At 41.5% G+C, this 17435-nt stretch overlaps 1 protein-coding gene across 1 annotated transcript; it reads right to left on the reverse strand.

The window, feature by feature from the left end:
* Positions 1-426: 426 nt before the first annotated feature.
* Positions 427-3154, reverse strand: LOC103698800 (aspartyl protease AED1-like). Its single transcript, XM_039117714.1, has 2 exons — positions 2931-3154; positions 427-1708 (listed from the first exon to the last, which is right to left on the reverse strand). Exons 1-2 carry the CDS (start codon positions 3152-3154, stop codon positions 427-429), a joined length of 1506 nt encoding a protein of 501 aa, XP_038973642.1.
* Between the last annotated feature and the right edge of the window lie 14281 nt (positions 3155-17435).

Genomic DNA, 17435 nt, shown 5'->3' on the forward strand with positions numbered 1-17435 from the left:
AATTCCTTAGTTGGCCCTGGGTCTCATCGAATCCTTATGTCGAAGTTGGATCTGACCCAAAAATCAAGCAGAAAGTCATTAAAACTCAAAGCACCCAGCAGCGAAACGGATTAGTACTTTAAAGGGAGAGAGAAAGAGAGAGAGGAGAACTCAATGGATTCCCGAGTCTCCTCGTTCAAAACTCCTACACCTACAAGAGAGCCACTGGGAATCAACCATAGGCACGGTAGCTGAAAGGTCTATTACTGACTGGCATAAAGATAACAGTTTCCGTAAAACAACAGCAACAACAAAGATATATAGCAGTAGTAAGTTTGTCCACGTTATTCTATTACATCTGCGCATCACTCCTGCGCTTCATTATTCTTGTTTTTTGATTACCAGATTGGCTCATCAATCAGAAGTCATAACTACCATATCCATCCGTCAGCTGCAGCCTCCGGCTCCGAACCCAATCATTCCCCTGGCAACATCATAAACAATGTCGTACGTCCGCTGCACCGTGTTGCCAATGATGGAGATCGAGCTCGGATCGCTGTTTCCAGAAAACGCTAGACATGCTTGCGAGATGCTCGCAGGATAAAGTATGCCCGAAGGATCGACATCGAGCGTCACTCCGCCGCTAAATCTTAGACCAACCGAAGGCAATGATATCGAACCAACCCCAGTAAAATTATAGCAAGTATCCAACATTGGCAGTGGAGGCGCCATGGAATAGTTTGCCATCTGCCGCCTGAATTCATCACGAAGTGCAGAGTAGCCCGACGATGGAAGGTAGGTGATCACCGTGCCGGAGTCGATGATAGTTCCGGTATCTGTGAAGGTGCTCGGCGGTATCGGTAAATTCTTTCCTCCAACACTTAGTCCTATTAGCTCAACATAGTAGAAGGAGGGTTTCGCCGGATTGGCGAGCATCGGCGTAAATCTGACGTTGGGGGCCGGCCCGCTGGCTCCCAGTGTCAGATACCCGGTCGAGCTGACCCTCGGCGGGAGGCAGTAGGAGAAGACTCCGCCATATTCCTGTGCTGCTTGCGATGCCAATGACACCTCGCCACGGCCGAGGCCTACCAGCCCGGCGACGCTACCGAAGAGGCCTTTGTTCTTCTCCCCGCACCCGAATTCGAAGTTTGTCAGCACGTTAGAGGGCGTCAAGGTGAGGGTCTCCTGCGCAAGGAAGCCAACAGTGGAGGAATTGTCACCGTATCGGACAGCGTAGATGCAAGTCGATGATGCATCGCAAGCTGAGCCGAATGAGAGGCAGACGGCTGAGCTGCATGATATATTGGCATAGTTAGACGATTGGGATGGGTCGAAGAGCGTCTCATTCTGGGAGTAGCACCCGCCGGCGCATGGCCTGCATTGGATCCATGAGATGTCGCTGCCGGTGTCGAAGATCACCGAGAAACTCTTTTTGGGAGTGCCGAAGCCCACCGTCACGATGTAGTCTGAGGTGCTGAACGAGATGCCGACATGGTCGGGCACCGTGATGCCGGTCGATTTATCCTTCCTGGAAGCAGCGGATATCCGGTTGTGGAGGGAAATGACCCGGGCTTGGTCACGGTGGAGGATCTGCCTGTGGTTCAGCTTTTGCCTGGTGTTGATGATGGGCGAGCAGGGGCCGTGCCGGTGAACGACCGTCAGCTTATTACCAGAGGATGCTGCAAGAGTTTGTGCAGAAACGCCAGAAGGGTCAATACTAAGCAGGCATCTTATAATTTGAAGTACATGTAACCGATGATTAGCATGCAATAGCTCATCTACAAATGTTTCACATATTTAACTAGGAACGAGTTAACGGATGATTAGCATGCAACAGCTCAAATATATATTTGACATAATTTAGTTATTCAGGAATTACTATGGTTCCGACTTCTTTTAGTCTCATTGCATATTCCTCCAATTTCAGTCAAACTCTAGCTAGGTTCGGATAAATGAGCATGCTTGTGGACTTAGAAATCCAGGTACATAGAATCAGTAATTTTAGTCATACTTAGTGCTAAGCCCGGTCCGGCCTGTCCCACGAGCAGGTCTAGCGGTGACCATTGCCAAAGTGTCTTCATGAGATATTCCCAAATTTCCTTTGCTTTAGATTTTAATTTGATGATGATTCCCAAAAAAAACAAAGGTATCCAAATGATTCTTTCATTCTTCCCGACATATAGTCCATGCATACCCACCAACATACACTATAAATTGGAGAAAACTGTCTGTATATTCATAGAGACACAGTCTGTTGTTATTAATATTAGAATTCATGAATAATATAACTATCCATAATATTCGTAATTCGTGCATTATCTTTGCTTTTAGGAAACGCTTGCTATCTTTAGACTTGCACTTGGTCCGCGGGTAAAACAGCGCGTCAGAAAGTTTACGACAAACTAGCACTTTCAACAGTCAAGTGGAATAAATATGAATTTTTAATCCTAAAATAATATAAAAATTCTAAATCTTGCCATAATCACTTGCAGTGTCAAACATATCATTTTAACCTACGATGGAGATTTGTATTTAAATATTATTTCAATCCACCCAACGACAGAAATATAGATCGAGACCGTATATAGTTCCTGTCATAGAATGCTCACCATAAAACATAATAAATAAATAAATAAAAGTTATCGTACAAACCCTTGCTGTTTACACAAAACATACTGAAAGAGAGGTCAAACATTATTCTACTCATTATCTTAGACCTTGATATATCAGCATCAACTATGATTGAATATCATAAAGAGCGTCTAAGTAACTCCCATATATACAACCTTATCCCAGCCCTCAATTATAATTTATTATGCTCACCGACACAAATGACCTAATATTAAGGTTATTTCATGCACTCGTTCGACTTTAGTTTGCTTTTCCAAAGCAAGAGGAGGCTAGCTCGGATTGTTATAAAATAGAGTACTGAAGGCAAGCAAGTATCCAACATTGGCAGTGGAGGCGCCATGGAATAGTTTGCCATCTGCCGCCTGAATTCATCACGAAGTGCAGAGTAGCCCGACGATGGAAGGTAGGTGATCACCGTGCCGGAGTAGATGATAGTTCCGGTATCTGTGAAGGTGCTCGGCGGTATCGGTAAATTCTTTCCTCCAACACTTAGTCCTATTAGTTCAACATAGTAGAAGGAGGGTTTCGCCGGATTGGTGAGCATCGGCGTAAATCTGACGTTGGGGGCTGGCCCGCTGGCTCCCAGTGTCAGATACCCGGTCAAGCTGACCCTCGGCGGGAGGCAGTAGGAGAAGACTCCGCCATATTCCTGTCACGCCCCGAACCCGAGGCGCGGTAGACGCCGCACGCCCGCATGGCGGACCGCACAGGCATGTAAGGCAGCAGATCATATCAAAGCAAATACAAATGCTTAAAATAACGTAATTATGTAAGTTATTCAAAGGCAATTTTACAAAATTTCAAAATAGCATATGCCAACATAATTCAAATGTCTAAGCTAATCTAACTAAAATGTCAATAACTGAAAGAATCATCAGAAAATCTAATGCACTCCCCAATCCCATACGATCAAGCCTCTGGATCTGAAAAACAGAGAAAATAAAATAATGAGCTACACTAGCCCAGTAAGCAACAAAATATCCCAAAGTGGGGTCAGAGCATATCAGATCAAAATACAGGATAATGTCTAGAATAAAACATAAATAACTTCGTTTTACTGTTTTCAAAACTTATTATCATTTTTCCAAAAACTCTGATACCAGAATCTCAATATAATAGGCTACGACCACGTAACCCAGTGACATGGGTTGCACAGAGTGCCAGAAACCACTATTGTTAGTCACCGGTGGCAACGGTGTCCAGAAACCACTATTCTAATCACCGGTGGCGCGGTGTCAAAATCGGTTCCTCACATATTACAAGTCGTCAGTCCAACGTATAATCCCCATGGCGGGGCCAGAACAGAACAGGTCATAGCCATGCTGAGATTTCATATATACAAAAATAGATTTCATAAACTGTCTAGTCATATTTCATGGATTTTAGAGCATATAACATAATTTTCAAATAAAATTTAACATGCCTGACCCATTTTACTGAATACAAACATATGTCAAAACTTAATCAGTTTATCAAATAATTTGGAAATCATACTTGAAGTATTAGTTACTTACCTCTTCTCGCTTAACCCCTACTTCAGATAGGTGGATCAGGTTCACCTATTTAAATTTAATTAATTCCTTGTTAATTTCAGAGCTAAGCAAAATCCAAAAATAATACTACTGGGCACGGCCCAATAGGGCCCAGAGTTAGTCCATAATGAACATGGCCCAATAGGGCCCCACATCGGACACGGCCTAATGGGCCCGCATAGACCCGGCTCAATAAGGCCCCCAAGGTTGGCCTCTAATTGGTTCATTTATACAATAAAAATTCATTTCAGAAGCCAATACCTAATTATATAGTACTATTTCGTAATAAAGTTTGAGTAAAGGGACCAAACAAATATAGTTGGGGACCTTTATGTAATAAATCTTTTCTATAGGGATCAAATACAGATTACAAAAGACCCTTTTGTGAAATAATATACTACCAAGGGCTTAACTGCAAAATTCCATTTATTGGCTAAATGGGTTCGGGTTTCGGATTCCGGATTTTGGATTTCGAATTCAGGTTTCAAATAGGCCCAAATTAGGCCCATATAGGGTATGGCCCAACTAGGCCTAACCGGGCTGGACTGGGCCCAAGTTGGGCCTGAAATGGACTGGGGCCAACGGGCCCAGTTTGGCCCGTGATGGGCCTCCTCCTTCCCCAAACCCCCCACGGACAGGGGAAGAAGGAGAGACGGAAGGGAAAGAGGGCCGGCGGGGTGGCCGGCCTAGGTGGCCAGGGACTGTCGCCCGGTCGACGGCCAGCCGGCCGCAGCGGTGCCCGGTGCCGGAGGAAAACCGAGTGATCTCGGTTGGGGCCAAAGCAAAGGGAGGAAAATAGCATAGTTAAGGTTGAGATCGAAGAGCGAAAGAAGCTTACCGGCGGTGGTAGAGGCGGTGGGAGGAAGATCTCGGCCGCGGGAGGCTCGATCCGGTGGTCAAGCGGCGGCGGCGGCGCTCAAAACCAAGGTGATGTAAATCTTCAAAACAGGGGAAGGCGTATGGGTGATGGCGATTGATCAGGCGGCACGCCGGCCACTTGAGAAGCAAGAGGAGAGGGAGGAGAAGGAGAAGGAAGAGGAAGAGGAGGAGACGGATGAGAGGGAGGAGGGCTCGGAGGTGTTCTTAGGAAGAGGAAGAATGGGGGTTTTATCGCCCCATTTCAATGGTCGGAGGGGATCGCAATCGCGTTTGCGATCTCCTGTTCTGCCTCTTCCAAAAGGAGTGTTGGACTAAAGTCGGCTGGGGTTGCCGGTTTCAGCCCAGTATCTCACATTCTCTCCCCCTTAAGAAAATTTTGTCCTCGAAATTTAAGAGATCTAGGCCTTTCAAACTTAGAAATGCTCAGCCCATTAAATAATATAAATCCAAGATCTCATTTTCCTCGATAAAAATCAGTGTGATAGATAACTTTGAATCAATTATCAAAACTTTCATATAAACTCGCAAGATTAACACTACATAAGTGACTAACTAAAATCTCAGATTGAAACTATCATCTTGATACATGTTCACTCAAGATCGGATCAGGATCGATTCACAATAGGATTGATTAAAATTAGTTGTGTTTGGGATAGAACTTGAAATGAAATAGATCTCATACACTTATCATGGTAGTGTGCTGATCCCTCAAAGGATAATGACGAACCTTAGAGTCGAATCATTAAATGGCTAGAAATGTAATTCACAAAATGAACATGTACTGATGATCATTAGATAGCAACAGTCTATCTCAAAAATGATTTGTATCAAATCAGAAGAGCATGCCTGAGAAGACAAAATATTGATACCATGATTCAATATGCCACAAAGCTTTTAACTTAAACTTATAAATCATAAGATGGGAGAAAATAATGCATGATTTATTTAGATACTTAACAAAATAGACTGTATTTAATCAATAATCAACCAATCCTGGTCATAATATACTCAAATTTTTCTTAGCATTCCCAAAAATAGCAAAGTCTATCTGAGAGATAACATAATCATATCATGATTGACCTGAGAATCAATAGTATTCGCCTCTCCTTATTAACAAAATCTTTCATTATTGAACAATATAGTCTTTCATCATAACATGTTACCAAAACACAGTCAGTATTTTTATCCAATTTAAAATTGACTCAGTCCATCATACTTTCACTGGGCAACTCTGATCAATATTCTCCAAAATTTCTTAATGATCCCATATCATCAACATTTTTTTCATATATAATATCAAAACAAAATTTTTATTCTTACTTTCCATGCTTGCTTATCAAGAGTAACCCTCGAGATAATTACCATATTTGCACCATCATATGATCAAGTAACCATCTTCTAGATCCAAATTTGAACTAATGCAATTCTAGTTTCCCTTGACAATTGTTAGATGTATGCCCTAGAAGCCAATTTGGCTGACACATTGTTGATTCTAGGGACATAATTTTGTACTTGACTATTTATTATTAAATAAATAAAAGGCATCTTTTTCATTCATATTGTTTATGTGTCTATGAATCGTCCAAGAAATTAATAAGATGATGATACATATTCTCAAGAGTTGAGAATTTGAGCCATGTATCATTGGTGATTAATTTCTAAATGCTCCTGATCAATGGATCATCACGAGGACGGTGATTGACCCGATCAGTGCACAGATCACTTTCCTTCTGGATGGACGAGACTTGAGTCCACAGTGTAGAGACACTGAAGTAATAGTGCAGGTGCTTGTTAGAGAACAAGGGTACTGAGCGTGACCAAGACAAGAAGTCACTTGGATGTCTATCCACTCGTCAGTGACTTGCTTGATGTTGCAGTAGTGTGACTGGTCCTTTGACCTGCGGTGCTTCGGCTACTCACAGTGAGGTTATTGTAGTTTGACTGCACACATACATGGTCTCTAGCCATATGGGTCCATGCAGTGTAGATTGGCTGCAGTAGGTTCACTGTAGGAGTAGGGTATGCACCTATAAGGAATCTATCGACCTTGATAGAAGAGGAGTGATCCTATGTGATTTGTTAGACTGAGTTCTAAGACCTTGGCCAGGGCAGTAAGTGGAAAAGGAGTTTTCCATTATCGAACTCGAGTCGAATAAATCTTGACATATGACAGACGATGGGGTTTGACGAGTTGTCCATGACCTCCGTCCTGTAGGGATCCACGATAGTAGGACTGTATCACATGTTAACTGCACCTAGAGGTTCATCATTCCATTCTGCTGGGTGGCCACTACATGCTGCTAGGTGTCACTGGTGGATGGTGGGACTCATAGGGATTATCTTGATGATCGATAAACCCTAATGAGTTGAGTTGGAATCGTTCCAACCCATTGAAAGGAGTTTTCAATGATATTGAGATAAGAGATCACAATATATCTCACTACCAGTCAGAATAGAACCTATGGGGTCACACACACTAGAAGTATTGACCGATCCGATGGTTGAAATCGTGATTAGGAATCACAAGAAATCAATTTGATTGATAAGAAGTTGAAGAAAAAAAGGGAATTAATTAATTGGACTTGAAACAAGAATCCTACTTCGGGTAGGATACCTAGAGTTCTAATTGGATTAGGACTGGGAATCCTAGTTGGAGTAGGACTGGGATTCCTACTTGGAATAGGATTCCTCAATCCTAATGAGATTAGGAGTTTTGAATCAAAATTGGATTCCTACTTGGAGTAGGATTCCTAGAGTCCTAATCGGATTAGGACTTTGGATTCAAATTAGAGTCCTAATTGGATTAGGACTAAAATTAAATACATCCTAATTGGATTAGGATTCCTTAAGTCTAAATTAATTAATAATCTAATGAATCAACATGACTCCTAATTGGATTAGGATTGAAGAGTTCAATTAATTCATGATTCATTCAAGTCCTAATTGGATTAGGACTAGCGTAGATTGAACCCAAATTTGGCTAATCCTAATTAGATTAGGATTAAACCATGAGAGAGGCACCTAATCCTTTTTGGAAGAGAATTGGGTTAACCAAGTAAGAGGGGCATCAGCCCCTCTTCACTTAGTTGGTGCGACATGAAGAGAGAAGGGGGCCGGCGCCCCCTCTTGGAAAGTAATCAAGGGCTCCTAACTTGTAGGAGCCCTTCATCCTTATTAAAGGAGGACTAGGGCCGGCGCCCTAGAAAAACCTTTCTCCTCTTCATCACGTGGCCACCCCCTCTCCATCTCTCCTTGGTTCAGCCGCCATCAGCAAAGGGAAAAGAAGAGGAGGCGTCTCCCTCCTCTTGGTCTTCTTCCTTGGCTTCAGCGCGTGTGAAGAGAAGAAGGCTGCGAAGGGATTTGATCTTCTTCCTCTTCTTCATCCTTCTTCTTCCTCCTCTCAAGTGCAATCAAGAGTTGATTGAAAGAGAGGACATCAACCATCAAAGCTATCTCTGCAAGGGAGCTAGCACCCCGGTGAGATAGAGAGCTTGGATCGGATCCTGCTTCGTGTGGATACCCATAGAGGCCGGACGTTTGAACGGCTTCAAGCGAACCCTCTTCCAAAACCACGAATTCAGATTTGCGGTGATCATCTACCCACGCAAGGTGAAGATTTGATCTTCCTAATAGTTTTAAAAGTTTTATTTCTTACCTAATTACGAAAGGTCTAGAAACAACGTTCATGCGATGAACGTCGAACCCGTGCATGCCGACTCCGCTGCCAGCTGATTTAATTTTTGAAATATCAGCGGCATGGGCGGGTTCCCAACAGTGGTATCAGAGCCTAGGCTTCGTAGATTAAGGTAAGAATTAAATATCTAAAGGCTTATTAGATCTGAAAATTGATTGATCATGCATGCTGAAAAATTCTGCATGCAGATTTTTCAGGGGTGCTGATTTTTTACATGCTGATTTTTATGTGATAAAAAGATGATTCTAATTGCATTGTTAATGGGATTACAAAGTTTAGAATCATGATTAGCATGATCAGCGACCTATGTCATGATATAATCAGTTAGTTTTCAGATCTGAAAATTATAATTGTTGCATACGGTGATGATCATAGGATTCAAACCCTTTTGGTATCAAATGTAATGACCTGCGATGTGATCTGCGATGTCATGTAATTTTTCAGATGCTTGCATGCATCTTATTTGATGTTTTGAGAGGCCTGCGTGCCTCCTAAAAGGAGATGTAATTTATTTTTATTTTTATTTTACATCTGGTTGTATTTCTGTGATGTGATGTACATCAACGATCAAGTTGAAGCAAAGGCATGAGATGAAAGGTGATCTAAGCGGTTGATGGCGATGGGATCAAGAGTTGATCAAGGATCGAATCAAGGAGGCTTGGAACCAATTCAAGAGTTGAAGACCACTTGATCGATTGATGTGCATGTGCTTGTAATACGACCTAATTAGAATCCATGATCATCACCTAGTTAAAGTTTAGCTTTAATTTGATGCTGCGATTATAACTGCCTGTGATGTGCCGTTTGCATGTGATGTGAATGCGAGTCGGGTAGATAGGTTTACATGTGATGTAGCAAACCCAATTGAGACCTAAATCAAAACCTCCTCAATCAAGTCGAGAGTGAACCGACATGAGCAAGTCATATTAGATTAATTGATCTAATTGGTGTCTAGGAAAGCATGAAAGGTGGTTACTTAATTAGGACCTTACTCTCTGAGTAAGCGGAGCCTCCCACCTGCTTACCTGGCCAATTGTTCGATTACCTCTTATGAAGGGCTCAAGTTGCAAACACTAAGACCTGATTAACCAATATTAAGTCAATAGGTCTTCCACTGTAGTAGAGCTGCTAAGGCCTTTCTGATGTTGATTTGTCTCGGCTGGACACAGTGGTCAAGTTGCATCGGGGGGCTGGACCTCTCTATAGACATGAGATGTTGTAGGATAAAGGTGGGGTTGGGCACCAATAACTGTTAGGTGAGGACCCAATGACGACTTTATTCCTACGGTTATACGGTGGGTCTGACTTAACTAAGAAATGAGACCAATAACTGTTAGGTGAGGTCTTCATGGCTTAGAGACCAAGTTACACTGCAACATGCTTGAGAAGCATTGTACAAGAGTTGTACACTCATCCATCTATGTGTCACCAATAACTGTTAGGTGAGGTGGCATGTAAATTGGTGGGACCGCAGTACCCACTAGAAACCCTAGTCGTGTAGGATTTCCGTTTTCCTACCAGGGGAGTGTGAGGGATTCGAGAAAATAGTGGGAGTTACATTTGTTCTAAAAGACCTTAGAACAGATTAGGATCAAGTACAAAAGTCTAACTAGAATCTTTACTCTCTGCAGATACAATGTCAGCTTCAAACCCTTTGACCCGTATTCTTGAGACCAACCGACTGACCGGAACCAATTACAAAGACTGGCTTAGAAATCTCAAAATAGTTTTGGACTGTGAGAAGATAGGCTACATACTCGATTCAAATATCCCCACACTACCAGCACGTCCTACTGATGTTCAGCGTGAGTTGCATAAAAAGTGGTTGGATGATGACATTAGAGTAAAATGCTATATGATGGCATCCATGTCTAATGAACTCCAATGCCAGCATGAAAATATAAAGACTGCTAGGGACATACTGGCACACCTGCAAGAGTTGTATGGTGAGCAAAGTCGCACAGCTCGTTTTGAAGTGTCCAAGAGGCTTTTCAAAGCGAAGATGCGCGAGGGGCAGTCTGTCCATGATCATGGTTTGACCATGATAAAGGACTTAGAGAAGCTTGAGAAGCTTGGCATGACCATGCACAAGGAATTGCAAACGGATTTGATCTCGCAATCCCTTCCAGCTTCATATGAGTAGTTTATAGTAAACTACCATATGAACAAGGTTGTATGCACTAAAATAGAATTATTAAATAAATTGGTAACTACCTTAGGAACCGTGAAGAAGTTCAAGGGCATCGTTTTCGCTGTCAAGTTGGTTTCTACTTTCAAGAGAGAGTCTATTTGGAAGAAGAAGAAGCCTGCGAAGAAGCAGAAGACTAAGAAAACACCAAGTAAGGAAGTTCCAAGAAAAAAGCCAATTGCAAGGAAAAGTGTTTCCATTGCATCATGGACGGCCATTGGAAGAGGAATTGTCCTACATACATGGGAAGCATAAAGTACATGAAGGGTGACAGACCTTCAGAAGGTTTTTCAGATATGCTCAGGATACTTAGGGACTGTGACCTATTGCTAGCAGAAATTTGATTTCTGTATTTTATTTAGCATAGAAAGATTTTTATTTATTTGAAAAATTAAATTGATTTAACATGGTTTTAAGATTGACAGTCTCTATCACATACATATGGATGTATCTGTGAATATATCTGAGCAAACAGTGAATACCATAGGATCTAATAGATCCAAAAATGAGATAAATCTAAAGTATTTAAGGCACCTCAGGCTTGGCCATATAGGAGAAGACAGAATAAACAAATTGGAGAAACATGAGCTTTTGGGCTCATTGACTTTCGAGTCATATTTGATTTGTGAATTCTGCCTTCAAGGAAAGATGGCCAAATTATCCTTTGTAGGACACAGGGAGGTCCACTGAAATACTTACCCTAGTACACACTGATGTGTGTGGCCCATTCGATGTGCAGGCTAGAGGTTGTAATTTTTTACTTCATTTTACCGATGATTATTCACGGTATGGATATGTGTATGAGACACAAATATGAAACTTTTGAAAGGTTCAAAGAGTTTAAATATGAAGTAGAAAACATATAGAAAAACTCACTAAGGTTCTTCGATCAGATCGAAGAGGTAAATACCTTAGTTGAGAGTTCCGTGATTATCTCAAGGAGAATGGTATAGTTTTATAATGGACTCCTCCTGGTACACCTCAGTTCAACAGAGTGTCGGAGAGGAGGAATCGGACTCTATTGGATATGGTCCGATCCATGATGAGCTTCACTGATTTACCCTTGTCTCTTTAGATAGATGCCCTATTTTCAGCGATTTACTTATTGAATAGAGTTCCCTCTAAATCCGTTCCTACCACACCGTATGAGATATGGCATGGTAAGAAACCAAGTCTGGGTCATCTCAAGATTTGGGGATGTCCGGCCCACGTCAAGAGACTACAGGCGGACAAGTTAGAGGCTAGGACCATAAGTGCTCGTTTTATAGGATATCCTAAAGAGTCATTAGGATACAATTTTTACGTCTCAGAGGATCACAATGTGTTTGTGAGCCGTCATGCCATCTTCTTGGAAAATCAGTTTATCCTTGATAGAGGCAGTGGGAGAAAAATTGAGCTTGAAGAGAAAGTCTCTGAAAAGCAACGAGTCATGGATCCTATTGAACCCATTCATACAGAGCCAGTACACAATGTCCCTCGACCACCTCGTAGATCTAGTAGGGTCTCCCATCCTCCCGATAGATACTTAGGTATACTAGAAGAGGATACCGAGGAAATGTTCCTAGTGGGAGATAGGGATCACATACAGGATCCCAAAACCTACAACGAGGCGATATCTGATATCGATTCCGAGAAATGTCTGGAAGCTATGAAGTCAGAGTTAGACTCCATGCATTCCAACCAAGTCTGGACCTTAGTAAACCCACCAGAAGGTATTGTACCTATTGGATGCAAATGGATCTACAAAAGGAAGATAGGTTCGGATGGAGAGGTAGAGACCTATAAGGCAAGGCTTGTGGCGAAAGGGTATAGTCAGCGCGAAGGCATTGACTATCAGGAGACCTTTTCACCTGTAGCCATGCTAAAATCCATCCGAACATTGCTTGCCATTGCAGCATTTCATGATTATGAAATCTGGCAGATGGATGTGAAAACTGCTTTCGTGAATGGACATCTTGATGAAGATATCTATATGGAACAGCCTTTGGGTTTCACTTCCAGTGATGGAGATCACAAGGTCTGCAAGCTGCAAAGGTCCATCTATGGACTAAAGCAAGCCTCTCGGAGTTGGAACACTCGTTTCGATGATGCAATCAAAACGTTTGATTTCATCGAAAACAAAGAGGAACCGTGTGTTTACAAAAAGGTTAGTGGGAGTTCTGTCGTTTTTCTCGTGTTGTACGTAGATGACATTCTCCTGATTGGGAATGATATTTCCATGCTAACCTCGGTCAAGGTCTGGTTGTCAAAAGAATTCTCCATGAAAGACCTTGGGGAAGCATCCTATATTTTGGGAATAAAGGTCTATAGAGATAGATCTAAAAGGATGCTTGGCCTTTCACAGAAAATGTACATAGAGGAGGTGCTGAAGAGGTTCAGCATGGAAAACTCCAAGAGGGGTCTCTTACCCCTTAGGCATGGAATTCATCTCTCCAAGAAGATGTGCCCCAACACATCTGAAGAGATTCAACGCATGAGCAAGATTTCCTATGCATTGGCAATAGGAAGCCTCATGTATGCCATGCTGTGTACACGACCTGATATAGCTCTTGCTGTGAGTGTCACAAGCAGATATCAGTCGGATCCAGGTAAGAAGCACTGGATAGCTGTGAAGAACAGTCTTAAGTACTTGAGAAGAACTAAGGACATGTTCTTAGTCTTTGGGAGAAGATCAGAGTTGAAGGTAGAAGGATGCACACATATTGATGATAGAGAGTCTACATCAGAATATGTGCAATTGTGATTCAGTAAATTGGAAGAGTTCCAAACAACCGATCATTATAGATTCTACCTTAGAAGCTGAATGTTAAGCCGTATCTAAGGGTGCAGTGGAAACCTTCTGATTAAAAGTTAATTGGAGAGTTAGGTGTAATGTCATTAGATGCCATAACACTTTACTGCGATAACATTGGCACCATAGCACTAGCTATGGAGCCATGGTCTCATCAGAAGTCTAAGCATATAGAGCGGCGCTTTCACCTCATACGCGACTATGTGGAGAAGAAATATGTAGAGGTGCAGAGAGTAGACTCCGCGGATAACGTGGCAGACCCGTTCACTAAGCAGCTGAGTCAGCAAAAGACTGAAGCCCACCTTGAGAAGATGGGCCTAAGATATATGACCAATTGGCTTTAGTGCAAGTGGGAGATTGTTAGATGTATGCCCTAGAAGCCAATTTGGCTGACACATTGTTGATTCTAGGGACATAATTTTGTACTTGACTATTTATTATTAAATAAATAAAAGGCATCTTTTTCATTCATATTGTTTATGTGTCTATGAATCGTCCAAGAAATTAATAAGATGATGATACATATTCTCAAGAGTTGAGAATTTGAGCCATGTATCATTGGTGATTAATTTCTAAATGCTCCTGATCAATGGATCATCACGAGGACGGTGATTGACCCGATCAGTGCACAGATCACTTTCCTTCTGGATGGACGAGACTTGAGTCCACAGTGTAGAGACACTGAAGTGATAGTGCAGGTGCTTGTTAGAGAACAAGGGTACTGAGCGTGACCAAGACAAGAAGTCACTTGGATGTCTATCCACTCGTCAGTGACTTGCTTGATGTTGCAGTAGTGTGACTGGTCCTTTGACCTGCGGTGCTTCGGCTACTCACAGTGAGGTTATTGTAGTTTGACTGCACACATACATGGTCTCTAGCCATATGGGTCCATGCAGTGTAGATTGGCTGCAGTAGGTTCACTGTAGGAGTAGGGTATGCACCTATAAGGAATCTATCGACCTTGATAGAAGAGGAGTGATCCTATGTGATTTGTTAGACTGAGTTCTAAGACCTTGGCCAGGGCAGTAAGTGGAAAAGGAGTTTTCCATTATCGAACTCGAGTCGAATAAATCTTGACATATGACAGACGATGGGGTTTGACGAGTTGTCCATGACCTCCGTCCTGTAAGGATCCACGATAGTAGGACTGTATCACATGTTAACTGCACCTAGAGGTTCATCATTCCATTCTGCTGGGTGGCCACTACATGCTGCTAGGTGTCACTGGTGGATGGTGGGACTCATAGGGATTATCTTGATGATCGATAAACCCTAATGAGTTGAGTTGGAATCATTCCAACCCATTGAAAGGAGTTTTCAATGATATTGAGATAAGAGATCACAATATATCTCACTACCAGTCAGAATAGAACCTATGGGGTCACACACACTAGAAGTATTGACCGATCCGATGGTTGAAATCGTGATTAGGAATCACAAGAAATCAATTTGATTGATAAGAAGTTGAAGAAGAAAAGGGAATTAATTAATTGGACTTGAAACAAGAATCCTACTTCGGGTAGGATACCTAGAGTTCTAATTGGATTAGGACTGGGAATCCTAGTTGGAGTAGGACTGGGATTCCTACTTGGAATAGGATTCCTCAATCCTAATGAGATTAGGAGTTTTGAATCAAAATTGGATTCCTACTTGGAGTAGGATTCCTAGAGTCCTAATCGGATTAGGACTTTGGATTCAAATTAGAGTCCTAATTGGATTAGGACTAAAATTAAATACATCCTAATTGGATTAGGATTCCTTAAGTCTAAATTAATTAATAATCTAATGAATCAACATGACTCCTAATTGGATTAGGATTGAAGAGTTCAATTAATTCATGATTCATTCAAGTCCTAATTGGATTAGGACTAGCGTAGATTGAACCCAAATTTGGCTAATCCTAATTAGATTAGGATTAAACCATGAGAGAGGCACCTAATCCTTTTTGGAAGAGGATTGGGTTAACCAAGTAAGAGGGGCATCAGCCCCTCTTCACTTAGTTGGTGCGACATGAAGAGAGAAGGGGGCCGGCGCCCCCTCTTGGAAAGTAGTCAAGGGCTCCTAACTTGTAGGAGCCCTTCATCCTTATTAAAGGAGGACTAGGGCCGGCGCCCTAGAAAAACCTTTCTCCTCTTCATCACGTGGCCACCCCCTCTCCATCTCTCCTTGGTTCAGCCGCCATCAGCAAAGGGAAAAGAAGAGGAGGCGTCTCCCTCCTCTTGGTCTTCTTCCTTGGCTTCAGCGCGTGTGAAGAGAAGAAGGCTGCGAAGGGATTTGATCTTCTTCCTCTTCTTCATCCTTCTTCTTCCTCCTCTCAAGTGCAATCAAGAATTGATTGAAAGAGAGGACATCAGCCATCAAAGCTATCTCTGCAAGGGAGCTAGCACCCCGGTGAGATAGAGAGCTTGGATCGGATCCTGCTTCGTGTGGATACCCGTAGAGGCCGGACGTTTGAACGGCTTCAAGCGAACCCTCTTCCAAAACCACGAATTCAGATTTGCGGTGATCATCTACCCGCGCAAGGTGAAGATTTGATCTTCCTAATAGTTTTAAAAGTTTTAATTCTTACCTAATTACGAAAGGTCTAGAAACAACGTTCATGCGATGAACGTCGAACCCGTGCATGCCGACTCCGCTGCCAGCTGATTTAATTTTTGAAATATCAGCGGCATGGGCGGGTTCCCAACAACAATTCCATTATATAAATTGATATTTATTCCAAGCTTCGATTAAAAGATTCTAGATTAACTTACTCAGGAGCTTACTCAATCATCCTGAATCTTTTCTTTTAGGCTAAACTCATTTGGGCCTCTCATGATATCCCACTTGCATTTCTCATATGGTGATACAAAATCCATAATCAACTCATGGCCTTGATTTATAAATATTTAACTCACAAGAATCTAATAATCTGGTTCAAAGATTTACAAGAAATTCTACTAAGATATAAGCTCTATGATTTTACATTGAGATCAACTCCTCAAATAAGTAAAATATTTTTATTTGCAGTACTGCAAACACTTTGGGATCTTGTAAATCTACTAGACTTAGAGAATCTACTAATAACACAATGATATTCATATCGATCAAAATCAAAAGTACTATACTTTCCAACGATCTTTTTTTTTTTAACAAGAAAAAAGCATCAAGAACTTTTCCAAATCAAACAAATCCTATTTTTGACCAACCCAAAAACATTTTAATCCACCAATATTCTCAAGATTTACTAATTGACTTTCCATCAAAATATCAATCTTAATTGTTTCAAGTCTCAAGTAGAGCCAAATAAAAATTCTTAAGTATCATCCCCAAGTATATTTTCCTTCTATATACGAGTTCCATGCATGATCCACATACAGATTTCAATGAATATTTTCTAGTCTAGGCTTTAAACATCTTTTTATAGATGAATCTTAATTTGCCACCAAAATAATTAACTTCAACTAGAAGCAATATCCACAGTGCCTGATATCAAGTTAAACTTCCAAAATAATTACATTGCACGATAATATCTCATGATTAATATTCCTTCACTTAATTTAGTCAAAATCTAATTAATCATAACTTGAAATACAAATTGCTCTACCAAGAAAACTCTCAGAATAACTTATTCACACTTTGGTTACGGCCATAATTAGGTTGCATTCTAATTTTAGCATTTCAAAATTCTAATAAAATAACATAAATTTATCAATAGCAAAAGCAAATAAATACCTTCGTCTAATGGCCTAATGTCTACCC

This window comes from Phoenix dactylifera, unplaced genomic scaffold (genome assembly GCF_009389715.1).
Source record: "Phoenix dactylifera cultivar Barhee BC4 unplaced genomic scaffold, palm_55x_up_171113_PBpolish2nd_filt_p 000265F, whole genome shotgun sequence".
In the NCBI taxonomy this organism is placed as follows: Eukaryota; Viridiplantae; Streptophyta; class Magnoliopsida; order Arecales; family Arecaceae; genus Phoenix; species Phoenix dactylifera.

Coding starts and splice junctions, on each gene's coding strand:
- LOC103698800 (XM_039117714.1), bottom strand. CDS start 3,154: ATGCTCACCAATCCGGCGAAACCCTCCTTCTACTATGTTGAACTAATA. Junction 1,709..2,930: donor ATGGCGCCTCCACTGCCAAT/GTTGGATACTTG, acceptor TCAAATTATAAG/ATGCCTGCTTAGTATTGACC.